The sequence below is a fragment of the Prunus avium genome, chromosome 8 (assembly GCF_965620075.1).
Source record: "Prunus avium chromosome 8, drPruAviu1.hap1.1, whole genome shotgun sequence".
In the NCBI taxonomy this organism is placed as follows: domain Eukaryota; kingdom Viridiplantae; phylum Streptophyta; class Magnoliopsida; order Rosales; family Rosaceae; genus Prunus; species Prunus avium.
In genome coordinates, this window is record NC_142291.1 from 39,816,194 (window position 1) to 39,841,472 (window position 25,279).

Here is a 25,279-nt window from a genome sequence, read left to right on the forward strand (position 1 = left end):
AAATTTTTTCAAGAAGAATCACGCCAAATGACAACCGTTTACTTTTCAAATGCGAAAAGGTTGCAAAGGGCCACTCTGTAAATAACCTCCAAACCAAGGCCTTATTCCCCACCCCCTCGCAGTTTAAATACCACAACACAACACACATACCAGCCCACATAACCACACGAGTGAGACCGACACCACCCGCCACAGACTGAGTTGCCGGCGAGTTCTACCCGTCTAACTCAGTTACCCTCTTCCCTATACAAATTACTCAAGAGTCTCCAACTCACTCTTCTTCTGAACCCATAAGGGGCAGCGCAATGGGTTCGGAGCTCATCTTCAGAGGGCACGAGGCCCAACACGTGGCGGACACCTACTCGCCGAAACCGCAAAAGCCATGGGCCTCTGTGACCCGCCCGATTGGGTACTTGCTCCGAGAGCAGCGCCTCGTCTTCGTCCTCGTCGGCATTGCTATAGCCACCGTCGGGTTCACGCTCCTCCCGTCCTCTCGCTCTCCGTATGTTAACGGCAACGTCCCGATCTCGAACGAGTATGTTAGGTACGACTTCGATTCGTCGACCCATTTGACGCACAAGCCCGCTTACGAGCGCCGGTTCGGGTTGACGAACTGGAATTCTGGTGGGAAGGTGCCGCTGGGGCTGAAGAGAAAGGGGCTCCGGATCGTGGTGACGGGTGGGGCCGGATTTGTCGGGTCGCACCTTGTGGACCGTCTGATAGAGCGAGGGGACAGCGTGATCGTTGTGGACAATTTCTTCACCGGCAGGAAAGAGAACGTAATGCACCATTTCGGGAACCCCAGGTTCGAGCTCATCCGACACGACGTCGTTGAGCCTCTTCTCCTCGAAGTCGACCAGATCTACCATCTCGCTTGCCCTGCCTCCCCTGTCCATTACAAGTTCAACCCCGTCAAGACTATTATATCCTTTTCTACTTCCATTTTTCTAATTTTATTTCTTTATAAAGTTTTTTTCTTCTTATTAATTTCAATTATAATTATTTGGAGGCCTTAATTTTTAATTTTGGAGCTGCACAAAACCAATGTGGTGGGGACTCTGAACATGCTGGGTCTAGCGAAGAGGATAGGAGCGCGGTTCTTGCTAACCAGCACCAGTGAGGTGTACGGTGATCCTCTGCAGCACCCGCAGGTTGAAACCTACTGGGGCAACGTTAATCCAATCGGTGAGTGACAGAGTATCTCTCTCTGTTTTCCTTTTTTAGATTCCATTATTAGCGGTTTCGGTTCTATTTGTCGTTACGGTGCACGTTAGTGGCGAGGTATATTAGTGTAACTTGCGCGGGACAGGTGCGGAGGCTATATCTCTGATTTGAAACCCAGGTCGGGGCGGTTGTCTTTTTCTTGAAGTTGAAGGAGTCGATGCTAATTGACAGCACGTTCGCCATGGTGGGTGGATGGGACCCACGTGGCCAATGTTCCTGGATCCGGTCGAATTTCTACGGTGAACGAGAAACCCGTGATTTGCGGGTCCACTCATCCGACGGTGGCGATTTTGTGTATTCCCCGCACCGCCATGACCGTAATGTAGGGTGTGTCGTGTTAGGACGGTAAAAATAGAAATTGGATAGGGGCAATTTTGTAATGTCCATAGGCGTCTTTTGGTTTAGGGTAGGTGCAGATCTCGCAGACTCCAGAAGTATTGGTCCGTTACCTGACAAAATTCGTTGGCTGTCTGAATGGGTGACAGGTGTCCGAAGTTGTTACGACGAGGGAAAACGTACGGCCGAGACATTGACCATGGACTACCACAGAGGAGCCGGAGTCGAGGTACCGTTTCTGAATGCAAATTTAATTATTTTTGTTCTTTTACAACCCAAAATTAATTAACTTAATCACATATTTTTTCAATAATTAGTGAGAAATAAAAATGAGAAAGGCCAGTCCTCTCAGTAATGTGCCAGGTGAACCCAATTTGAGGAGTAATGGGGTCAATAATTACAAATTATATTTTGTTTAATCCCTAATGATTTAGTTTGTAATTTGATTGGCTGTTGTTGTTGCAGGTTAGGATTGCTAGGATTTTCAACACTTATGGGCCAAGAATGTGCATAGATGACGGCCGTGTTGTTAGTAACTTTGTTGCCCAGGTAAAAAAAATTGTTTATATTTTGTATTTTTATATGTCATTGAAAGGATGAGCTGTTTATTTGAGTGGTAATTGGGATGATGCAGGCGTTGAGGAAAGAGCCTATGACTGTTTATGGAGATGGGAAGCAGACAAGGAGTTTCCAATACGTTTCTGATCTGGTAAACGCTTCTACTTTAGTTCCCTTATTATTTTAATAAGCGGGTACTGTTTTCGCTTGCTTTGTTGCGTTGCGTGCTGCTTAGCTAGCTAATTGTTTTACTTTAAGTATTCCAAACTGCTTCTTTTTACGGTTTTTAGTATCGAGCCATGTGAAATTAAATTTTATAATGCAAGATTAGAGAGAGTGAGATTGAGATGGGCAGTTGTTAGTGAACTGGTGACAAACTTGAAAAAAAAGAGAGCAGGGTTTTTATTTCTTTTTAATGAACTGGTTGAGTTTGATTAATCTCTTTACCATGTGCATGGCACAAAGCAATTGCATATGCTGCGCACTTTAGCTATTGTGCATAAATTGCTGCCAAGTAAAATTTCTGATCTATGCAGTTTAGTCGATGTTGTGCGTTGTATTGTGGTCAACTTCTTCCTTTCTGTCTTTTAAAAGTAGGATCCTCATTCGCTGGTGCTGAAAGATATTAAGATTTTGCCGTTTTGTGCATGGCAATAGGTGGAAGGTCTAATGCGCCTGATGGAAGGTGAACATGTCGGACCATTCAATCTCGGGAATCCGGGTGAATTCACCATGCTTGAACTTGCAAAGGTAATTGACATGATGAGATGGAATCCCTAATCAAATGTTGCAGTTTAATTTTTTTTACTTATTGTTTCTTGTGATGTTGGTGCATGCAGGTGGTTCAAGAAACAATCGACCCAGACGCAAAGATAGAGTACAGGCCCAACACAGAGGATGACCCCCACAAGAGGAAGCCTGATATCACAAAGGCTAAAGACTTACTTGGTTGGCAACCAAAGGTGTCCCTGCAAAAGGGTCTCCCTCTCATGGTCTCTGACTTCAGGAAGCGCATCTTTGGTGACCACAAGGAAGCTGGCTCTACCGCCACCACCACCACCACCATGTAATAATCCTTCCTTCCTCTGTTAATGTAGGCATGGCCATTGGCATATATACTTCATTTCTCACTCAGCAAACTGGCAATGGGAAAGACAATTCCTTTCTTTCTTTCCCCTCTCCAATTTCCAAACGAAATACAACAGCAGGGTCACAGCCGCAGTAGCAACAGCAACAGCAACAGTAGCATATAAGAAGTTCTGGCACTTGTTTTATGTCCATCCTTGTTCTTTATGTGTTGTTATCCTCTTAAAGCTTAATAGACAGCGAGCTTCTCTTTCCGATCGGTCTTCTTATTCTTTCTTGTTATGCGAACGGTGTCCATTAGAGACAGTGTTAATTAGATTACATGATATTACTTGTTTGTATTGTGAGGAGCTTCTCCAATCACTGATCCATTGGTAATGATATGTTGATATGAAGCAACTACTCTTCTTTGGAAAAAGAAAAATCCCAAATTCTGAGATGTTACAAGACAGGAATGCGGATTTTGAATAACAGATTCTACAGGTTCTAAAATACAGATAATCTGAATTCTGAAATGTCGAAACAATAATTTTGAGAGTGATGGATAAAAGTTTTGCACTAAAGATGTCACAAGCAGCTGATATGAAGCTGCATTTTCTATGAGCTGAAATTTTGTGTATGTATTCGATTACCTGAGAGAGATACTCAGGGATGTGAGTGAGCCTAAAGACTACGTGTGAAAAAAAGGGAGATTAAATCTCAATAGCACAAGCAAGTGCAACTGTAATGCTGAAAAGAACGTTAAAAATGATACCTTCTTCTTTTCCTCTTTCTCAAAAGGAAGTAAAGCCTTGAAGACTTGACAATGTGTTCATGGTGATACATTCACACTAGGGCAAGTAAGCTTGACCTACCTCCGGTAAAGGATTGCTATGATTCCGTAGGAGCACTCTGCATCTATCTGACTGGTTAGATGCAGTTTCCAGGATTGTCAACCACAAAGGCATCCTCATTGTGACTTTTCTTGATAATTACCTAAGCCATTTACAAGTGTGTCACTAATTAGAAGGATTGGAAAATGACATCAAATTTTACTTGTTAGAGAAGGGAAGGTTAAATACCATACCGAATATGGCTGCACGGCTATACCATTTCTCTTTAAAACAAATTAGAAAAAACCGAGTATAGCCCCATGGATATACTATTTATTTGGAAAAAAAATTAGATAAAACAGAGTATAGTATTTCTTTAAATTTGTTTTTTGAAAAAACTGAGTGTAGTGTTACGGCTATTCTATTTCTTTAAAAAAAAAAAATTAAAAATGCAGAGGATAGCCGCACGGCTATACTATTTCTTTTAAGAAAAATTTAAAAAGGAGTATAGCCGCCCGGCGATACTGTTTCTGTTAAAAAATTAGCAAAACCGAGTATAGTCGCACGGCTAGACTATTTCTTAAAAAATAAAAAAACGTGTATAGCCGAGCGGCTATACGATTTCTTTAAAAAAAGTTTTTAAAAATGCCAAGTATAGCCGGTCGGCTATACTATCTTTTTTCACAAAAATGAAGAATACCGATTACAGCCGAGCGGCTATACGATTTAAAGATACCGAGTATGGGCGCGCGGCCACACCATTTCTTTGAAAAAAAATTAGATAAAACGGAGTATAGGCGCGCGGCCATACGATTTCTTTCAAAAAAATAAGAAAAAACCGAGTATAGCCGCGCGGCTATACGATTTCTGTAAACCAGATTCTCTAATTCTCAGTTCCATTAGCAAATGCCATGACTTTGAGCTTAGAGCCTTAAGTTTAGAGCCTTCATTAATTGTATACTTGCACACTAGCACCAAGGAATGGGATGGCCTTATTTTTGAACAAGCTAGCTTCTCTGGTGCCCGCTCTCCATGCTGTCGACGTTGACCTCCCTCTTGAGATTTTGCGCAAGGATGAGAACAAGCTTGAACAGGTTGCTTTGGGTAGAGAGTTCCATATAAGTCTGGGAAGAACTGTACCCGAGATTTCGCTATATTCAGATAGTCCAAACAAAGTTGTTGACATGCAAACAATACAAACATGACAATCAGATATATTAAAAGCTACAGTAAAACCTAAAACTAAAATTCAGAAATATAGGACATTGTTATACCAGTTCCAACGCAATATTTTCATGTTTTATGCTCCTGCTGTTTTACATTGTTGATTTAAACTCTTTTCACCATCTTAGGATTGACTGCACATCAAAACATGGAAGCCAGAGGTTTTCAGGGAAGGCAAGCCACCATCTTTAGAGGTAGCAGAGACCACTCTGTTGCCATTGGGGCTTGTGATGGCAAGTGACTCACAAAGCCGCGGATTGGATTTGTTCAAGTGAAATGTGATTTAAATTGGATTTGTTCGTTCAATTAGACCATTATCTCCCCTTTCAAGTTCCAGACGGACCAATCTCTGTAATTTGATCTGACCCTTACATTGATAAAGCATATTATACAGCTGAATTATAATAGAGGTTTATCAATAAAGGGCAAGGAAGGATTTATTCCACTGCCTCCTCTTAGCGAGAGCGATACATTTCTCATCCAGACGAAAACTGAAGAGCATTCATTTATTCAAGTGACTAGCACATCAGTTGCCATGCACATTCAACATTGGCTGGCCTACATTGCCGAGTGATGCTGCAATCTGCGTCCCTTCAACCCACAGAAATATCTCCTGTGCGACTGTGTTCGCACAGGCTGAGGCGACTGCTGCTGCTGATGCTGCTTGTTTATTGTTTGGGGTGGTGAGGCTGTGGTGTTCATCTTGAGAATGGCATTCCTATATGTGTGAATTGGTTGCACAACGACGGAATTGTCATCACTAGTGTGCTTCTCAAGCCAAGTTATGATGTCTGCAAAGACAATTTCGACGTTCCCATCGGGCTCTCCTGATGTCAGGCCATGCCACATTCCAGGGTACAATTTGATGGTCTTGTCTGCGCTGCTGGCTTTCTCATACAGTGCTCTGCTGACTTCTGGGTCTGTAACCGTATCTGCCTCCCCATGCAACACAAAGAAGGGTAGCCTCACCTGCTATGCTAGTCTACAATTGTTAGTAACTAATTATATATATATATATGTTGAATCAAATGGAAGTGGAAGCAGCATCAAACCACCTCATGCAAAGTGTGTTCAAGGCTCATGCTAGTTCTGAGCATTTCCAACGCTGTTTTCAGCCTTGGCTTGTCTTGGTAGATCAGCTTGTTGCTCCTTATCTGAAATTTGAACCCATTCATTCTCTTAATTGTCACCAAATAAAATGAAAATAGTGTTTATTTAATTGTCTTTGTCACCTCTTCGCGTTTTACAGGATCTTTGAAGGCCGAGTCAATGACGTCTTTTGTAGGCACTATCTTCCATTTGGGTATAATCTCCTCCACTCTGGTCAACACATTGATAACCAGCGGATGCGGTTTGACCTTCTCTGATATCTTAATTAACAATATTGGAATGGATAAAACGATCAGTTTTGATTTGGTAAACCAACGCTTCACCAAACAAACCAAATTAAAAACTTAAACACGCAAATCAAATCACCACCTTACACATGGGTGCAACAAGAACAGCACCATTCCAAAAGGTCGGCTCCTTCTTGTGAAGCAGAAGGGCTACTGCCCCTCCCATGGATTCTCCATACAAGAACCTGCACTTGTCCCTGTACTCTTCCTCCGCTGGAACACCATTTTAGTGCAAAGTTTAATTAAAATCACAGGGTAGAGGGTACCCAAGAACCAAGATTGGGATTAGTTTTTAAATGGGAGGATTGGATTGGATTAAACATACCACAAATGGACTTGAAGAATTCATTGCAATCATTCACTATGTTTTCAAACTTCTTAATGTAACATCTGGCCCCTCTCGAGCGTCCATGTCCTTCGTAATCAATTCCGAACACTGCATACCCCGCATTCGCTAGGCGGACACCACATTCTATTTTTATTTATTTATCAAAGAATAACTTCATTAGATAACCTTCAACACGTAGGTATTAAAAAGAACAAATTGGTATTTGCCTCTTCAATATCATATGTCTGCCAGTTGCATTAAGTATTTGCCTGGATCAGTATAATGTTTCTAACAACAGCAGTCCTTTTGGCATTATCACAGTGGGCCAGCAAAAGACCCTACAGCCCAAAATTTGTTTGCCAACCTAACCAAACCAACCCAGTTGACCACCCAATTTCGTTTTCAGTATAGGATCTTCATGTAGGGTTGTTGGATGATAATTGCTGGATGGAGGAGTAAATAATCATGCCGAAAAAGAAGAGAATTTTCAAATATGCAGAGAAACATTGTTTGGAAAGTCTTCATCTTGCAGAGCTCATTTATTATCACCAATCAATCACTACGGCCTAAATTGAATTATAAGGATCCAAAAAGAAAAGAAAAAAAGGAGGTCAACGATTTGGACAATTACTGAGATAAGTCTTAATTGCTTATAAAATTATGGATTGGAGAAGGACACTGATGTACTGACTCTAAGAGCCAATTTTAGAGAGAGATTAGAGGCAGTGAGAAAAAAGAGCCATGTGTTGTGTTTTGTGTGTGCATGCCTCCTTCTCCAACCAAGTTGAAGATGATGTGTTGCACCAAAATAATTGAGCATTGAACCAGAAAGATAGGACAAATGATAGTCTTGTCAGCACTCGGCTCTGCAGTAGACACTGGGAATAATACGAATGGGATTATATAAAGGATTGGATGGGATTGGATGAAACTGGAACAGCCTTGAAAAAAGCCTTTGTACTTGTCTGATTATTTGCAATATAATTAAAATTTAGCATACAGACACAGCGGACAGAGGTGTGCCATACGGTTGTTTGTCAAAGATTTAAGCTTATCCTGGACAAGTCATCCGCTTTGTTTGTTTTCTATGTATCTATCCTCTCCCAATTCCCAAAAGATGACCGCCTAAAAGTATGCCTATCTGAGAGGCGAAATAGTAGTGATCCAGTAAAAAAATGGCAAACACTCTGTGGCCCTGTGAGTGGATTTTGCGTAATTTGACGAGGTTTCCTTGGATATATATGTATGCATGTATGCATGTATATGAAGAGAAAAGATAAGGAATTTTGCAAGTTTTATGCTTTCTGTAGAATAAAAGTGTCCTTCAATTTCAATGAATTAGCATTCCCAATATATCCCACTAGATTTGCTTTACTTGCAGAAAAGGAAAAGGCAAAGGGAAGAAGAAGAGGAAAAGTTGGCTAAAAGTTTCTTTCAGCCTCTGTTTTTCATGATGACAATCTCTATCTATGTATCTGTACACGATCAAATCATCAAGTGTAGTAAATTACTATTATTACCAACCCCTTTTGATATATTGAAATTTCTTTTCGGTTTGTAAGTTGTGAAAGAATACTGTCTTATTTTTCTTTTACTACCCTTTATATATATTTATATATTTTTATAGATGAAGAGAAGCAATGGAAAGTTGAGAAAATATAATTGAAAGAAAGAAGAGGAGGAACGAACAAGAGTCATTTAAGCATATTTATTACCTCTCATGAAACCGCTGCACTCCATGCCATACCCTGCAACACCATTAATGAATACCACCAATTAATTACATATATGCCCCATCTCATCAGACAGGGAGAGAGGGAAGGAGAGAGAGAGAGAGAGTACCATGGCAAAGGAAAACGAGAGCTTTTGGAGAGGAAAAAGGCAACCATCTGCAAGTGAAAAGCTGCACTCCTCTTGAATTCCTTATGTAAACCTTCTCTCATTCAACAAATAAATAACCACCCCCCATCAGAGAAGAAACTATATATATATATATATATATATATATATATGTCAACATTGTCTAATATAACCAAACACATACATACATACACCCTATATGTATCTTGAAGAAAAGAAAACGACTAAGATACTTACTTCTTGATATTCACCATCCATGTTCACCACGCGAGAGCAAAAGAAAAGAACACGACTAAGATATCAGATCCTTGATAACTCCATGTTTGAATAGTATATCCTAACTCTGGATCTGTGAGTCGATGCCTCAAACACAATAATAACTTGGGAAAGAGATGGGTGATGAATGTTAATGTTGTTCTATTTAACTTAAAAGAGAAAGAGATTCTGAAAAAATATGGGGAATAGGAAAGTAGAAGCTCTGGAAAAGAAAGATGATGAGAGAGAGAGAGAGAGAGAAATATGGGGAAAAGGAAAGTAGAAGCTCTGAAAAAGAAAGATGATGAGAGAGAGAGAGACAGACGGTGGTAGTAGGTGTTTATCTGGATTGTGTTTTCTTTCCTCACCCCAACGTCTATAAGGTTCTTGTTATATATAGTAAATAGATGCCTTCGAGTGTTATAATATGTGATGTGCTTCATGCGCATAGAGGATGTTTTTGTTTTGGGGTCAAAGAGCAGAGGACCACTTGTTCCTTTCAAAGTTTTCCTACTCGTAAAGCTATTGTTTTCCTTCATCATCTTTGCTACTAAAAAGTGAATACACACCTGAGCTTGGCTAGAGCATATGTGCTTCTTGCTTTGCAACCGAGTTTCAATTCTCCTCTCCGTAATTTAAATTAGTTTAAATTAAAATATTACTTGTATAAAAAAAAAATGAATACAAATTAGTCATATCGTTTACATAGCCACAAAAAAAAAAAAAAAAAAAAAAAAGGAAAATATTCATATCGTTTATAATATTGTAAGATGCAATCATACAAACTTTTTGTATATTTTCCACGATTATTAGAACGTTTTGACGTTTATTTAGAGTGCGACATGACCAGTAAAGTAGACAGGAGTTGCATAAACATGATACGTAACCAATTATTGAAAAGAAAGGAAAAGAAAAGAGAAAACCTCGAAATGGGAATGTATGGTTGTAACACCAATATAAGGCACCATCTTTTGTGCTTTGATAGCTCTATTTATTTTGTCACCAACCAAGCACCAAACACCAAACATTTTAAAGTCATTTCATACAGTTGCTCTGTACCGAGTTAATATCCATCTACCGTTTCAACTTTTCAAGGCTACATTATTTAATTTTTCACCTTCCGAATATATTTTCTAACTTACTTACCAATCACACCCTCACTATAGAATTTCGTCGTCTTTAGTATTCAAAGAATGGATCCAAAATGTTCCAACCCAACCCAACCCAAAATTTAAATGGATTGGGAAGAACATAGCTCACTCACGCCTCATCAAATTTTGCAACTGTCGAGCCCGTTCCAGCTAACAAACGTACATGAACTGAATTTACTTAGACGACCCGATTGGATTGGAAACCAATTCAAGATCCGAATTCATTTCAATCTTACGATTATCTTTCCATAAAAACTTGGAAGTTGAACCGACATTTCTGATTAACAAATCCCACAAACCCACACCAAAAATAGCATTGCAAATTCTTGAGCTTTCACCTAAATACTTGACCTCGTATATATTCAAGCAGAGACTCAGAGACGTTTCCTCATCAAAATGTGACACACACGTTTTAAGAAAATAAAGGCATTTAGGTTAGCAGGTAGAAAGATAGTCACTTACCCCCACAATGTTTTCTTAATTCTTTTTTTTCTATTTTTTATGTTTCCCACACATCTAGTTATTGCGTAGGAACATCCATCCATTGGTTCCTAACTACCAAAGTTATAATTTATATCAACCTCTTCGTGCAGCAAGAATGTTATTGAAGTCAACTTAAACAAAATCAACAAGGGCGAACGCATTGTCATTGTCCACTTCTTAGTTTTGAGATGGTATGTAACCTACTGCCTATGCAGAGTAGATGCTGTCACTTTCATGCAATCACAAATAAACGGAGATTTTGCTACACTTGAATTTGACTAGTCGAAAACAGAAATTTTGCCTGTACTTCTTTCCTTTTCTTTTTTTTTTTGTTTTTGTCTTTCTGTTTTCTGAGAAGCAGGGTATCATCATCTACAATGCTCACCTGGTTTAGTTTCACCCAGAATTCAAAGGATGAAGGGCGTATCAATTGAAGGGCTTTCATCCTTGGTCAAATATCTGTTGAAATGAGCATCAGCAACAAAAGGGAACCTTGTTATCTGCTCTAGTTATTTACACACAAAAAAAGAAAAAGAAAAGAAAATCATACAAAAGAATTGAACTGTCATACACCGGTCACTTGCTCCACAAACGCTAATCTACCGACATAACAGAATGTATTTCTTTGCTTAGTCAAAAATAACGACAGTGATACAGACAAATGGTTCAATAAGATGAGGGATCTAAGCAGGGGAAAAAATAGGTAAAACATGGAGGGAGCGAAGAGAACAACCTTCCTCTGCCACAGTTTTCCACCGAGAGGTTTTTCAAGTTGTTCTAGCATAGTCAGTGGCAACTTTGAAGGCAGAAACCAGACAAGCCATAGGAACCACCTGTGTCCAGCTTCGTGTCATAGCAGCAATGGCTCCCCCTGCGACTGCACCAGCAATCAGACCATTCACCTGCCAGAAGAGGGAAAAACCATTATCTTCTAGCAGGCCATCAAGCTTTTCAAAGTTGACTCATTAGACACCCAATGAAATACAAAATTAGGGGCAGTGTAGATCAACAAACTATCAAGTACAACCTTTCCAAATTCTAAAATCTTAGTGAAGCCAAGATCAAGCTGGCTGAGCTGGTTGGCTCTGGTGTTGCCTGCAAATTTGTGAGTGCAGCAGCAATAGTGTGTCGGGTCACAATATAGAACTGGATTGCAAGAGTTTTTAAGCAATGCAAGTTGGATTGTGTTGGGCAAATTACCATACAAGACTCCAAATTGGTTTGTTAGAATATCAGCAAGCACTTTGTATTAGGATGTTTGAAACTCACAAGTAGAAGATATGGAGAAAATAAAATGAAAAGCATATTTTCAGCAGAGCTTTATATATCAAAGAAGTATATACAAATTGAGTTCCTAAACATGGGTTTCTTTCCAGATATACAAGAGCCTCACTAACCCAATCACTCTTTCCCCGATATCTTTGAAGCCCACAGTGAGTAGCAGTACAGATTCCAGCAACAAGTCCTGTAATGTAAGCCAATTTTAAAAGTGTCAATTCAGCCAAATACGGCTCTCAGAAACTAAAAATCAGAAAACAAAAAAAGCAGGATATATTACATCTGAGTTTACCATATTGAAAGCCACACGAGCTAGCCGACCTCGCCTGCTCACGGTACCAATACAAAATGTATCACTCAAAAGTTTTAGTAAGAACCCTAGACAACTTTGTTGCTTATCTATGAAAGAATTTATACCACAAAAGCGGCCTGAGCTACCCCTCCTAGGCCTACATCACCGGCAAAGAAACACAAACTTACAAAATCAAAATCAATTCTACAAATTTTTGATGAAAATGAGGGAAAGTTTTGAACTTTACCTTGTTTACGAGCCTCGTGGGGAGCGGAACACAAACCCCAAATTGCACCAGCCTGAAATTTATGAGATTCAAAATTATTTATTTGAGCTGTAAAACGAGTTTCCAGATACATAGAATTACAATGTCTTATTCAGTTTCAGGGGATTGAATTACCGTTCCGATGCGGAGGATAGAATCAACGGCGACGGAAGAGCACGGGACGACGTCGTAGGGCTCTCCCTCCATCTCTCACCTCCGGTCCCCGATGCGCGCCGCGTTCGATAGACGTTGAAAGAGAAACGAGGGCCGAAACGACACCGTCGCCATACTTTTCTTAAAGAGGACTGGGCTGAGATAGGCAGGCCTACACGTATTATTTTACGCTGGGCCTTTGGGCCCGTACCAAAAAAATAAAATAAAAACCCCGCGAACCCAAAACCCTAGTCCCTTTTATTGTACTGAGAGCCTAACCCTAATCCCAGTAACAGACGCAGCTCACACACAGACGCAGAGAGAGAGAGAGAGAGAGGGAGAGAGAGAAGCGAAGATGAGTCGTGGGGCGGCAGCTGGGACGAAGGGGAAGAAGAAGGGGGCTTCCTTTGTGATAGACTGCGCGAAGCCAGTGGAGGATAAGATCATGGACATCGCCTCACTGGAAAAGTTCCTCCAGGAGCGCATCAAGGTCGGCGGCAAGGCCGGTGCTCTCGGTGACACCGTCACCGTCTCTCGTGAGAAGAACAAGATCACCGTCACCTCTGACTCCAACTTCTCTAAGAGGTACTCACACTTTGGATTATGTTTATTTGCAAATACCATTTTGCAGATCTGAATTATAACTAGAACCCAGTGGTTTAAAACTCATTTTATGAAAAAGTAGTTATTATTTTTGGTTTTTTTGTTGTGCCCTAAAATGGCCTTTGTTTTTCTGTTGTAGCAAATGTTTGCTTTGTTCTGTAATGGGAACTATAAGCTTTGGTGTACGACTAATTTCTTGATTACTGCATTTCCATGAATATAAATAGCAGCTCAGCGTAAAATATGTGGAATTCTTGTATCTTGATTATTACATTTCCATGGATATGGTATTGCTGATGTTAGTCTGGTTATCTTTTGTTTATATCATGCTTTGTGTATAAGCTTCATATCACTTCATATGTATAAATGCTAGCACAGGACTCATTTGTTTCTGTTGTTGTGAATCTTTGATGTTGGGTGCATTTTGCAGAATATTCAATGGTTTATTTTCTTTGTAACTTGATTTTAGCTTTACTGTTCCATTATATTTTGGATTATTCCATTTCTATGAATATAACTTTCAGTTCAACATAAAATGCTTGAAATCCTTATATCATGATTAGTTATGGTTTCAGTTAGACATAGGTACTCTTTTGTTGCTTTTTGAGTAGTAATCATGCTCTATTTTCTTTTATGTATAACCTTTATATCACTTGTTTCTCAGGTATCTTAAATACTTGACGAAGAAGTACTTGAAGAAGCACAATGTGAGGGATTGGCTTCGTGTAATTGCCTCCAACAAGGACCGCGGTGTTTATGAGTTGAGATACTTCAACATTGCTGAGAACGAGGGCGAGGAGGAAGACTGAAAACCTAGTCTCCTATTTTGTGGCATTACCCTTTGAGCTTAGTAGTTCTAGAGGACAATCTTTTGTTTTTCACCTGCTTATCTATCGACTTTTATTTTGGCTTGTTTCATGATTGATACCCACTATGAAATTAAGCTTCTTTTGAGTATTCGGTCTGAAATTTAGAATCTGGTTATCACATTGTCTATGTGGGTGGTACAATACATATTTTCATTCAGGTATTTGATTATGGTGGATTGATAATTTTTTGACGGTGTTTTTATATATATCACCTACCCTCGGCGGGAGTTCGTTCAAATGAGATGCAAAGAGAGCTATTTTTTGATTTGCACTAAATCAAATATATGTTTTTGGTAAAACCAAGAAGTTGGTTCAAAGCAACAAGAGCTTACAAGGCCCAGGAGAGAAGTGTACCAAACAAATAGAAAAAGCAAAGGTCGAGAAAAACCCAGACCAAACAAATAGAGAAAGCATAAAATTTAAAGTCAGTCCTTGATAACTAGGAGCCAGATTATACTATAAAATTTGCCGCACAGCGATGTAATATGCCCAAATGATGAACAATCGTTTGCTCGTCGGTCTGTCGAAAAGTTAGCTCTAAGCTAGTCCAAGCAATGGAATGCCAACTCCTTTAAAACGATTTGAACATCTTCCCGCCATGCAGCACCAGAAATGCAAATGCGAGCTTCTGCAAAGCTCATATCCTCCACGCACCCAACTCTCCATCTTTCCCATCCCACCCCCGAGTCTTTCGTCTGGAACACCCTTATCCGAGCCCATGTCCAAGCCGCAGTCCCAAACCCCTATTCCCCACTCTCCGTCTTCCTTCGCATGCGCTTACACGGAGTTGTACCCGACAACCGCACCTTCCCTTTTCTCCTTCAGTCTTTCGGTTCTCTTCCTTACCTCCAATCGGGAAAGCAGATCCATGCCCAAGTTTTTCTATTTGGATTCACGCACGACCCGTTTGTCCAAACATCTCTCATCCATATGTACTCGTCTTGTGGCAATTTGATGCTTGCCCGCCAAGTGTTTGATGGGATTTATGAACCTGATTTACCGTCTTGGAATTCAATTATGAATGCCTATTCGAAAGTGGGGTTGATAGGCAATGCGAGAGAGGTGTTCGATAAAATGCCACACAGAAATGTGATTTCTTGGAGTTGTATGATAAAGGGGTACGTCATGTGCGGTGGTTATAAGGAAGCACTTGCCCTGTTTCGTGAAATGCAAATGTTGGATGCGGATGGTGCGAGGCCTAATGAGTATACCATGTCAAGCGTACTTTTGGCTTGTGGCCGATTGGGTGCACTTGAGCATGGAAAATGGGTTCATGCTTATATCGACAAATCTGGGATGGAAATTGATGTTGTCTTAGGGACGGCATTGGTGGACATGTATGCCAAATGTGGAAGTATTGAGAAAGCAAAATGGGTTTTTGATAATATGGGCCCTAATAAGGATGTCATGGCCTGGAGTTCAATGATTTCAGGACTGGCCATGCATGGACATGCTACTGAATGCCTTGAATTGTTTTCTGAAATGGTAAAGTGTGGTGTGAGGCCTAATGCTGTGACATTTGTGGGTGTTCTTTGTGCTTGTGTGCATGGAGGTTTGGTGGGTGAAGGTAAGGAGTATTTTAGGAGAATGGACGAGGAGTTTGGTGTTAAGCCTTTAATCCAGCACTACGGTTGCATCGTTGACCTTTATGGAAGAGCTGGTCTTGTTAGGGAGGCATTGAAGGTGGTGCAGTCCATGCCAATGGAGCCTGATGTACTTATCTGGGGGGCTCTACTGAGTGGATCTAGGATGCAGAAGGACATCGAAACAAGTGAGATTGCACTGAAGAATCTAATTCAGTTGGATCCCACGAATAGCGGTGCATATGTGCTTTTATCAAATGTGTATGCAAAGATGGGTAGATGGAGCGAAGTAACGCGTGTGAGAGATCTCATGGAGGAAAGGGAGATAAAAAAGGTCCCTGGTTGTAGCTTGGTTGAGGTAGGAGGTGTTCTTCATGAGTTTTTCGTGGGCGACGATTCTCATCCAGAAAGTCGAGAAATATATATGATGCTAGATGAGATCATGAAGAGGTTGAAGATGAGAGGTTTTGTTGGAAATACAAGTGAGGTATTGCTTGAGCTGGATGAGGAAGGAAAGGAGTTGGCTTTGTCCTTTCATAGTGAGAAATTGGCAGTTGCCTTCTGCTTTTTGAAGACAAGTCCAGGCACCCCAATTCGAATTGTTAAAAACCTGAGGATATGTCGTGATTGTCATGATGCTATGAAGATGATTTCCAAAGAGTTTGATCGGGAAATTGTTATCAGAGATTGCAATCGGTTTCACCATTTTAGACAAGGACTGTGCTCTTGTAAAGACTATTGGTAGAAGGGTTATTATTCCTGGAATTTGGTTAAGTTGGTAAATTCATTAATTATAATTTATAATAATCATAATTAATATGTAAAGACTCTGTGCTCAGCTCAGCTCAGGGATACAAAAGAATGGCAGGTCTGATGTTGGTGCGATTGGAGCAGGCAGAATTATGGATGTTGGGCAAGGCGCTGCAAGCAGAAATTAATTATAGGACACAGCCAGCCACAAACAGTGTAGAATTATTATTGTAAATGTCACAATCATGCTGACTTCCCCAAAATAGCAATCACATATATTGCATAAAATATCTATCCCGTATCAATCCCAACTTCAAAATTGTCCTGTTCTTTCTTTCAGTATAATAATATTATTTGAGTTATGTAAGTAACGTTATTTTTTTTGGCGCAAGAAAATTAATTTTGCATATTTTTATTAAATTATTAAATATATGATAGAAGTATATACAAAAGATGAGATGTTTCGTGTCTCTAACATAATGTCATTGTGCAAGATGTTTGTAACTCAATTGAATTAAAGCAATTATGTATCCAAATTCGATGTCTTTCAATATTTAATAAAGAAAAATATAAGTATATTGTTGTCATTGTAATTTGTAACTAAAAGGGCAAAAAGAAACGTATAGCCGTCACTGTTCACCTGATTCTTGGCCTCTGTACTTTTCACCCTTTCTGGATTGTAATCATTTATTTATGCAACACAGTTCAGATGGTTAATAACAATTAGCAAAGTTAATCATTCAAGATGAGGAAAGGTTATGCCCCAAACCATGCACGTCTGCGTCCTGTTCACGCATCCCCCAACCCAACTCTCCACCGTTTTGAGAATTGAGAGATTGACACTCCCCGCCACACCCGTCCATTGCTTTGCTATCTGCTTTCTTTTGATTTGGATTCGCACGTCATCACTTGTGGCAGGAGCTTCGGCGGCCGTCGATTCCGGCGCCGGCAAGCTTCCTGCCTTCCCTTCCTACGTGAGCTCCTCAGGTTGTCCCTCCTTGCATCTCTGTTTTCTAATTTATTTCATCTTCTTCTTGTGAACCCATAAATGTGATCTAGCTGTATGTATGATTCAATAGTTGAAGGTTTGTATTTTGCGCCTTTCGGTGATGCCATGGATTTGTTTGGTTTTTGGGTTTTCTGGGATTTGCATTTTGAATGCAAAATCATAACTCCAAGACATACTCAATTGAGGGATTTTAAACATAGCCTTTGCATAAGCAATGTCATGGCATTGAGAGCTTGTTGTGTCAAAACAAAGACTCGCCAACATGTTGTTGAACATCTTCTTCTGTTGAAATGGAAAATTAAAAGCAATGTTGATTTGGGTATTAGGAGCTGAGTTGCTCACTTTGTCTGTCTTATCTTTGTTGCAGGTTAATCCTCTTTCATTTGGTCCTTCACTCAGTGACAGTATTAAGTCATGCATAATTGTAATCAATTTCTGATAACCAAATTTCTTCTCTGCATCAATCAGGTCTTGTTGCTTTAATTCACTGTAGTTTTTGGACTGCAAGCAATTTGAGCAAACCACACAAACCATGCCTGGAAATTTCAGTATAATGGGTCAAGAATTTTGTGAAAGCTACTTTATTTTTCAGGGTGAAACTGGCCTTGGGGTTGGTTTCCGGACTTTCTTATATTTTCTTGGTCTTGCTTACTGTTTCGTTGGGTTGTCTGCTATAACTGCGCGTTTTTTCCGATCAATGGAGAGTGTTGTGAGCCACACACGGAAGGTGGTAAAAATCAATCCTGACACTGGTGGTGAAATTATTATGTTTGAGAAAGTGTGGAACTTCACAGTTGCAGACATTAGCCTGCTGGCTTTTGGGACCAGCTTTCCTCAAATATCATTGGCTACTATTGATGCTATAAGAAACCTTGGGAACCTGTATGCTGGAGGTTTGTTTTACAAAATTTACTGAATTATTGATGTGACTTTGAGATTTTGGCTTCATGGTTTATTGTTCATCTTTTTCCCTGATTGATTGTATATCCTTTTCCGTGTCACATTATTTTATCATGCTACTGTCACTTTTACACACACACATTGAGATACACTGCAAGAAACATGAGTTTTGCGGTAGTATCAGTTCGAAACTTCATGTGTTCAATAGCCGTTAGTAGGTAGGATACTAGATGACCTGAGTGGAATAGAGTACTGTTGAGGGAAGTTCATGATTTGTTATTCTTCTCAAATATGACAGAGGTAAGGAGAAAAAGGAGAAGCACATTTCATCTGTTTCTGATGAGCATGATCTCCCAAAATCTATCTTGTGATTGGAGTCACTGGGAATGCACTGAAATGTTGATAATGATGATTACTCAACTGTGTGATTTGGTTTTATTCCATTTTGAATCTTTTTGCATGCTTCTGCAATGATTTCTCCGATTTTCTTTTCTTCACACATAGGTTTAGTTACAATTATTATCTTCTTTCATATATTTTAACACTCTGCTAGTCTTCTTAATTTATAGGTTTGGGTCCTGGAACACTAGTTGGTTCTGCTGCATTCGACCTTTTCCCCATCCATGCAGTATGTGTTGTAGTTCCTAGAGCTGGAGAGCTGAAAAAGATAGCTGATGTAGGAGTCTGGCTAGTTGAGCTCTTTTGGTCTTTTTGGGCCTATATTTGGTTATATATAATTTTAGAGGTAATCTGAAGGAATCACCCTATGCTAATCATCCTTTTTCTTTATTTTTATCTGTCAAAACATTTCAGGTTATGCCTGACACGCATTTAGAACTCTAGTGAAATGGTTTTACTTAACGCTGCAGGTGTGGACACCGAATGTGATTACAATATGGGAGGCCTTACTGACAGTACTGCAATATGGATTACTGCTGATGCATGCTTATGCTCAAGACAAGCGTTGGCCCTATTTTTCTCTTCCTTTGTATGTTTAAATTAATGTTTGAGATTTTTGTGGTCTTTCTCATTTTTCTAAACTAAAATTAATAACTGGTTTAACTTTCTCAGTATTTTGCCTTCATTTCTTTTTTCCATTTCCTAAGGCCACGAAGTGAGAGACCAGTGGATTGGGTGCCAGCTGAGGTTGGTGAAGATGAAAACAGGAACGTTGTTGACATTTTCTCAATTCATTCAGGAAGTGGTATAGGTACTTGTCTGAAATTCCTTGAAACGAAATAGTCACTCTCGGGCAAAAATAACTTTCTTTAGGGGCTTTTTACAATTGTTCTCAATATGGAAGTCTCACTTTGCAGGTCCAGTGTATGAAAACGTTCCTGGAACTGATGAAACTCCTGAATATTCCAATAAAGATTCGCCAGAGAAGATGAGTTTAGAAGACTATCATGTGTTTGCAATTTGGAGGCAACAATTTGTAGACGCAGTCAAGGTATTGTATTCTCTGTTGTATATGTTTAATAATCAAGATATGTGTAGTTTGTGTTTCCATTTTTGCTGGTTACGGTAATTTCCTTTTTCTGAAACAGTTAGAAAGCACAGAATCAAGAACACTGAACCTATATTTGCGACTAGCAAGAATTTCCTGGCAGTTACTTCTTGTCCCATGGAGACTACTATTTGCATTTGTGCCCCCTTATCATATTGCTCATGGCTGGATTGCCTTCATATGTTCCTTAGTTTTCATCAGTGGGATAGCTTACATTGTAACACAACTCACAGATCTCATAAGCTGTGTCACAGGTTTCTATGATTTTATGCGATAACTTACAGTTGATCAATATAATTTTGTCCATGATCTAGCTAGTTCTCTAAAACTTTGTCTTTCCCATACTTTCTTTTTTCAGGAATAAATCCTTATGTCATAGCATTTACTGCATTAGCAAGTGGAACTTCATGGCCAGATTTAGTTGCGAGTAAGATTGCTGCTGAACGTCAGATAACAGCTGATTCTGCCATCGCAAACATTACTTGCAGGTTTACTCTTAAAGGTCCATTTCAATTTTAGACTTTGTTAAGTTATTTTTCAAGGAATGAATACATTTAGTAGTAAGGAGGTCTGGATAAAGATTTCGAAGTTTGGTAAACATTCAAGTAAATTTTCATCCTTTAACAAATGAAATCCAGAAGATGAAACAAGAAAGATAAGAAAACAAAATTGGATTCAAAGGCCTCACTTGAATTTCAATTTTGTTAAATTTTTTCAGCCATGTCATGAACTCAACTTGCTTTCCTGTTTGTTGATGTCATTTTGCAGCAATTCGGTGAATATATATGTTGGCATTGGCGTTCCGTGGCTGATTGACACTGCATACAATTTCTTTGTATATAAAGAACCACTGCGGATTGAAAATGCAGCGGGTCTTAGCTTCTCTTTGCTTGTATTTTTCTCAACTTCAGTAGGTTGTATTGCTGTTCTGGTAATTAGGCGTCTAACATTGGGTGCTGAGCTTGGAGGGCCAAGGCTTTGGGCTTGGATTACCTTTGTGTTTTTCATGTTGCTTTGGCTTATTTTTGTTGTGCTGTCTTCTCTCAAGGTTTCTGGCATCATATGAGAAATATTTTGAAAAAGAAATTCTTTTGCTCGGCATGATTTTGGTTTGTTCCCTTGCCGTAATTAACTAGTATGATTGACTGTACGGAGTATATTCCATTGTAACATTGATGTATACTATGCACAAAAATTTCTGATTATGTGTAGCTCATCTGAAGGCATTGGCTTATTATGCACTCTAGCCTTTTCTATCAAATAAGGGTATTGGTTTATTATCTACATAAATTTAGAAGGGTGTATTCAATTTAGATTTTAAATGATTTTAAAAGAGTTATAAAGTTGATGGATTTTAATTGAATTTAATTGAGTTTGACTGAATTCTACAAACTCCACATAGATTTTGATTGAATTCATGTAGACTTTAATTGAGTTTGTTAGAGTGTTATTATTGATTTTAATGGAGTTTATAGCACTCAAAAAACAAAGGGTTTACAAGTGATGACAGTGGTGGTGAAGGCTGTGGTGATGGTGGGGGTGGTTGTCGTGGCGGTGCAGGGGTAGCAGTGGCAGTGGCGGTGGGAGTGAGGTGGCGCTGGCGGGAATGGTTATGCTAACGGTGGTTGTGGTGGTGACGGTGGGGGTGATGGTGGGGGAAACATCACCGTTGGTATCATTTCTTGGTATTTTTTTTGTCCTTAAATAGGCGAAGGAAACATGTGAGATGAGTGACAGACAATGAATTTAAATGCGCGGAAATTCTATTTCTTTTGTAAATCTGTAATCCCATCAACAACTTGGTCAATGTGTACAACAAACCAAAGATAGAAGGCAAAAGCAGACCATCTGTTATTCACAACATATGAAGAATGGGGCAAATCTCCATATTCAACCTTATTATTTGGAACCGAAAACAAGGTTCAACAAGGAACAACTCCTTCAGAGGAACCCTACAACATCTAACTGCTACATCTTGGAAAATTAAAAGAGTTGAAACTAATCCATATCTCAATATTTCATCATCCAATTTAAGTTCTTCCCTAAGCAAGGGCACCCGTACATGCTGTGGCTGGAGCAGCGTCAAGCTGTTTCTTCGCAGAACTGTATTTCTTGGTGACAAATCTGTATTGGGCAGGGATATACCAAAAAAATCAGTACAGTACTACCCATATTATAACACATCTTCAACTTGATATGTTTGAATTTCGAGCTAAAGTAGAGAATAGGGTGTATACGCAAGAGCCAAACAGGTGATGGTAGAATCGTTGATATAGAGAAGGACAAGATGAAATAATAGTTCTCATGTGATTTTAGCTTCATGGTCTGTCTATTTACCTGAAGAAATCCCTCCACAGCAACTCAAACATCAACCAATTCATTCCACTGCCACCATCATCCCGGTTTGAGGAAGCAGAAATTGTTCTATCAATCATAAAATCGCATTGAACAGTGAGTACATATCAAATATAAATTTTAGAAACTAAAGCACCATTTAAGAGAAAGGCATAGGCACACCTGTTAGCAGTTTTCTTAAGCTCATCAAACATACTGCGGGGAGAGAGGCATCCCATGGCCAGCCATGGAGAGATCTTGCATGAAAAGTTTGCACCATATATGCTATCATGGCTTCCATCTTTGCCACCCTTGGGTGGTTGTGCTTGGCACTCAGCTGCAAACTTTTTGAGCCTCTCTAGGGCTTCAGCTTCCCCTCCCACCATGGAAGCATTGGCAGCTGGTCTTCCATCCTATAAGATGAGATGAAAATATTGTCACTTGATCCAGGGAACAGGTCAAAAAATATTATCACACAACTATAAAAAGGTGGAAACTAACAGCACCATGTGTCAAAAACAGTTTTCATGTCAATAAATGACAATACTCTTATTCTTCGAATCCATTTTAGGCTCATAAGCAGTGGAAAAAGATCAAAATGCTAGCATTAGTAAAGTTGCAGCTGAACCATTAACGACCATTGAAGTCATACAAATTTAAGCAAAAAGTTTGTTTGATACTAAATCTTTTCATACTAAAAACCGAAATATTCAAAACTAACTCATTTCTCAGTCCCTCTCTCGTGCAAACATTTGATAGAAATAACACATACTTAAGTCTTTATATACTAAGATGCCAAGCAAGGCCTTATTGATTCTATAAACTTGTTCACCTTTTCCATTATCCTGATGTAAAAGATTGTTCATTTCTATTTATCTTGCAACCTCGACATCATCAATTCTCAATTATATCCACAGAACAATCCGTCCAAAACACATTCGATGAAAACTATAGGATCAAAGATGAGTTAATATAACAACTCAGAAACTGAAAGTCAAACCTGAGACATTGTAGCAGATGGATTAAGACCCAAATCCATTAAGGAAGGAATATCCCCAGGCTCCACATCACCACGAGACGGCAAGCCCTTCATTTGTTCCAAAGCCTCAATCGTCTTCCTCACCTCCAATCCCTTTACTTTCTCTCTAAACCCACCATAATTCGTGGGCATTTCCTCCAACTTAAATGGCAAATCATCCATATGGTACAGAGTGCTTCCCCAGAAGTACTTGACCTCCACATTCTCCTCCTTCATAGCGGCTTCGATCTTCTCCTCGGCCTTAACCTCGTCGTGCGAAACCTCTCTGTGCGCATAAATGGCGTCGGCGCCGATTGCCTTGGCCAGCTCCACCAAAACCGTCTCGGGCTTCCCGATTCGGACCACCAGATCGGACCCTCTTGCCTGGAGATTCTTGCGGAGGTCTGAGACCGATTCAACCAAGAAGGACGCACGGTATGGACCGGTCTTATCGAACCCAGAAGAGGATTTTCCGTAGTCTCTCGGATCAAAGCAATAGACGGGCAAGACTGACATGGACTCGTTGCTGGCCGAGTTGAGGCACTCGTTATCGTGGACACGCAAATCGTTTCTGAACCAGACAATGGAAGCTCGGCGAATTGCGGCCCCATTGGAGGGGTCTAGAGGACGGCGAGGGCCTAAAGTGAGAGGGTTTTGCAGAGGGTTGGCTGAGATGGTGGACTTGAATGAGAGCTTCGGAGGAGTTACATTGGCCGTGGATAGAGAGAGGTGAGCCAAGGAAGAGGCCTGAGTAGGTACCTTGACCTTGTTTGGTTGGGAAGAAAACAAGGTAGAAACTTTGGGTTGTTGAAAAAAGTGGGTGGGGAGGATTGTAGAGAGAGAAAGAGAGAGGGAAGCAGTGGCAAAAGGAGGAAGTGATGAGGAAGGCACAATGGCAAGTGCGTTTTGTTCCTCTGACGATTTAGATTCTGGGTTTTCCGATACTTGGAGATTGGGGTCCATTTTCTAGGGTTTGTTTGAGAGATGGAGCAGAGATTGAAGATAAGCTAATGTCTTCCTGGTTCGCTTTGGCTACCTCTGGTTTGCTCGCTCAGTCTCACTCACTATTTCTCTAGATTGTCTGATTGTGTGTGTTTTCCGCGGTTGGTGGCCTTGTGCTTTTTGCGGGTTTTAAAGCCTTTGGTCTCTTTGCATCCAAATTTGCTTTGTTTAATAATCAACATGCCTGCACCTAACATTTTGCACTAACTTTTCACATTTCAACTTCAACAGCCTTCAGTCTAATTCAGATAATTAGATGGGTCGTATAGCCTTTGGCCGCTAGAACTCCAATTCAATCCTTTTTTTTTCTTTAAAATATTATTTAAAAATAAGGTATACTGATAGAGGGAAAATCGAACACAAGATCTTATATACGCTCTAGGATCCCATCACCAATACTCTCCATACTCTCCATTCTTGTGTAGTTTATCATCCAAGATAAATGGGGATTTAGGCTTATCAAACTTCTTTTTATTGCAGTTACCGAATTAATTAGATCAATCTCCACAAGATTTGGGATTGTGGCACAGCTATGTGTTCATTAAGCTGATGGGACATCAACGTTGGTTGTGGAATGGGTCCTAAGGTGTTAGGTGCATTATGAAACCCCTTGATTTTAATTCCTGAATAGACATGGTTCGTCTCCTATCATAATCAAAGTCATTGTACACACACCCAAAAATTATTTATGAGATATTTAGTCATATACTCATTATATTATAAATAAACCCTACACCACTTAATTTCTAAAAACATACCCAAAAAATGACAACTGGCTCTATTGAATTTAAGTTTAATTATTAAATTACTTTGATATCCTATTGAGTATTTTGAGTTTTTTTATGAGGTTTTAGGGTTGAGCTTGTTTTAAGAAATTGATGACAATTTTGTAATTTATAAGAAGTTAAAAGTCTCTTTGTTATGTTGTAAATGGGCTTTGAATGTTTTTTAAAGTCTATTTTGTATATGGTATTTTTATAATTTGGGTCTCTATATTGGGTA

General features: G+C 39.7%; 7 protein-coding genes across 10 annotated transcripts; 4 read left to right on the forward strand and 3 right to left on the reverse strand.

The window, feature by feature from the left end:
- The first annotated feature begins 305 nt into the window (after positions 1 to 305).
- Positions 306 to 3,564, forward strand: LOC110749413 (UDP-glucuronic acid decarboxylase 2). The gene is made up of 7 exons (XM_088245520.1): positions 306 to 928; positions 1,043 to 1,185; positions 1,710 to 1,789; positions 2,026 to 2,109; positions 2,195 to 2,269; positions 2,776 to 2,868; positions 2,958 to 3,564. Exons 1-7 carry the CDS (start codon positions 306 to 308, stop codon positions 3,186 to 3,188), a joined length of 1,329 nt encoding a protein of 442 aa, XP_088101646.1. The 3' UTR covers positions 3,189 to 3,564.
- Positions 3,565 to 5,588: 2,024 nt separating this feature from the next.
- Positions 5,589 to 9,485, reverse strand: LOC110749384 (alpha/beta-Hydrolases superfamily protein). Of its 2 annotated transcripts, none has more exons than XM_021949483.2 (8): positions 9,063 to 9,485; positions 8,808 to 8,898; positions 8,681 to 8,713; positions 6,963 to 7,109; positions 6,720 to 6,850; positions 6,473 to 6,610; positions 6,296 to 6,394; positions 5,589 to 6,212 (listed from the first exon to the last, which is right to left on the reverse strand). In XM_021949483.2, the coding sequence occupies exons 1-8, from the start codon at positions 9,081 to 9,083 to the stop codon at positions 5,799 to 5,801; spliced, it is 1,074 nt and encodes a 357-aa protein (XP_021805175.1). In that variant the 5' UTR covers positions 9,084 to 9,485; the 3' UTR covers positions 5,589 to 5,798. The 2 variants fall into 2 exon arrangements, with proteins under 2 accessions (XP_021805175.1, XP_021805176.1); XM_021949484.2 differs by having other exon boundaries at positions 5,589 to 6,209; positions 9,063 to 9,479.
- Positions 9,486 to 11,238: 1,753 nt separating this feature from the next.
- Positions 11,239 to 12,842, reverse strand: ATOEP16-4 (Mitochondrial import inner membrane translocase subunit Tim17/Tim22/Tim23 family protein). Its single transcript, XM_021949485.2, has 6 exons — positions 12,685 to 12,842; positions 12,532 to 12,583; positions 12,410 to 12,441; positions 12,285 to 12,318; positions 12,112 to 12,179; positions 11,239 to 11,616 (listed from the first exon to the last, which is right to left on the reverse strand). The coding sequence occupies exons 1-6, from the start codon at positions 12,754 to 12,756 to the stop codon at positions 11,482 to 11,484; spliced, it is 393 nt and encodes a 130-aa protein (XP_021805177.1). The 5' UTR covers positions 12,757 to 12,842; the 3' UTR covers positions 11,239 to 11,481.
- Positions 12,843 to 12,960: 118 nt separating this feature from the next.
- Positions 12,961 to 14,262, forward strand: LOC110749386 (large ribosomal subunit protein eL22z). Its single transcript, XM_021949487.2, has 2 exons — positions 12,961 to 13,287; positions 13,970 to 14,262. Exons 1-2 carry the CDS (start codon positions 13,058 to 13,060, stop codon positions 14,112 to 14,114), a joined length of 375 nt encoding a protein of 124 aa, XP_021805179.1. The 5' UTR covers positions 12,961 to 13,057; the 3' UTR covers positions 14,115 to 14,262.
- Positions 14,263 to 14,499: 237 nt separating this feature from the next.
- LOC110749382 (Pentatricopeptide repeat (PPR) superfamily protein) lies at positions 14,500 to 16,893 on the forward strand. The gene has a single exon (XM_021949477.2). The coding sequence runs from the start codon at positions 14,787 to 14,789 to the stop codon at positions 16,500 to 16,502; it is 1,716 nt and encodes a 571-aa protein (XP_021805169.1). The 5' UTR covers positions 14,500 to 14,786; the 3' UTR covers positions 16,503 to 16,893.
- Positions 16,894 to 17,121: 228 nt separating this feature from the next.
- MHX (magnesium/proton exchanger) lies at positions 17,122 to 21,128 on the forward strand. 3 transcript variants are annotated; one of them, XM_088246064.1, is made up of 9 exons: positions 17,122 to 17,494; positions 17,884 to 18,409; positions 18,986 to 19,161; positions 19,286 to 19,404; positions 19,523 to 19,626; positions 19,733 to 19,866; positions 19,964 to 20,177; positions 20,282 to 20,411; positions 20,692 to 21,128. In XM_088246064.1, the coding sequence occupies exons 2-9, from the start codon at positions 18,049 to 18,051 to the stop codon at positions 20,987 to 20,989; spliced, it is 1,536 nt and encodes a 511-aa protein (XP_088102190.1). In that variant the 5' UTR covers positions 17,122 to 17,494; positions 17,884 to 18,048; the 3' UTR covers positions 20,990 to 21,128. The 3 variants fall into 3 exon arrangements, with proteins under 3 accessions (XP_088102190.1, XP_021805170.1, XP_021805174.1); XM_021949478.2 differs by having other exon boundaries at positions 17,123 to 17,494; positions 17,985 to 18,409; XM_021949482.2 differs by having other exon boundaries at positions 17,124 to 17,494; positions 17,985 to 18,409; positions 20,282 to 20,425; positions 20,692 to 20,835.
- A 536-nt stretch (positions 21,129 to 21,664) lies between these two features.
- PHR2 (photolyase/blue-light receptor 2) lies at positions 21,665 to 24,468 on the reverse strand. Its single transcript, XM_021949427.2, has 4 exons — positions 23,258 to 24,468; positions 22,441 to 22,670; positions 22,261 to 22,347; positions 21,665 to 22,047 (listed from the first exon to the last, which is right to left on the reverse strand). Exons 1-4 carry the CDS (start codon positions 24,236 to 24,238, stop codon positions 21,966 to 21,968), a joined length of 1,380 nt encoding a protein of 459 aa, XP_021805119.2. The 5' UTR covers positions 24,239 to 24,468; the 3' UTR covers positions 21,665 to 21,965.
- Positions 24,469 to 25,279: the final 811 nt, after the last annotated feature.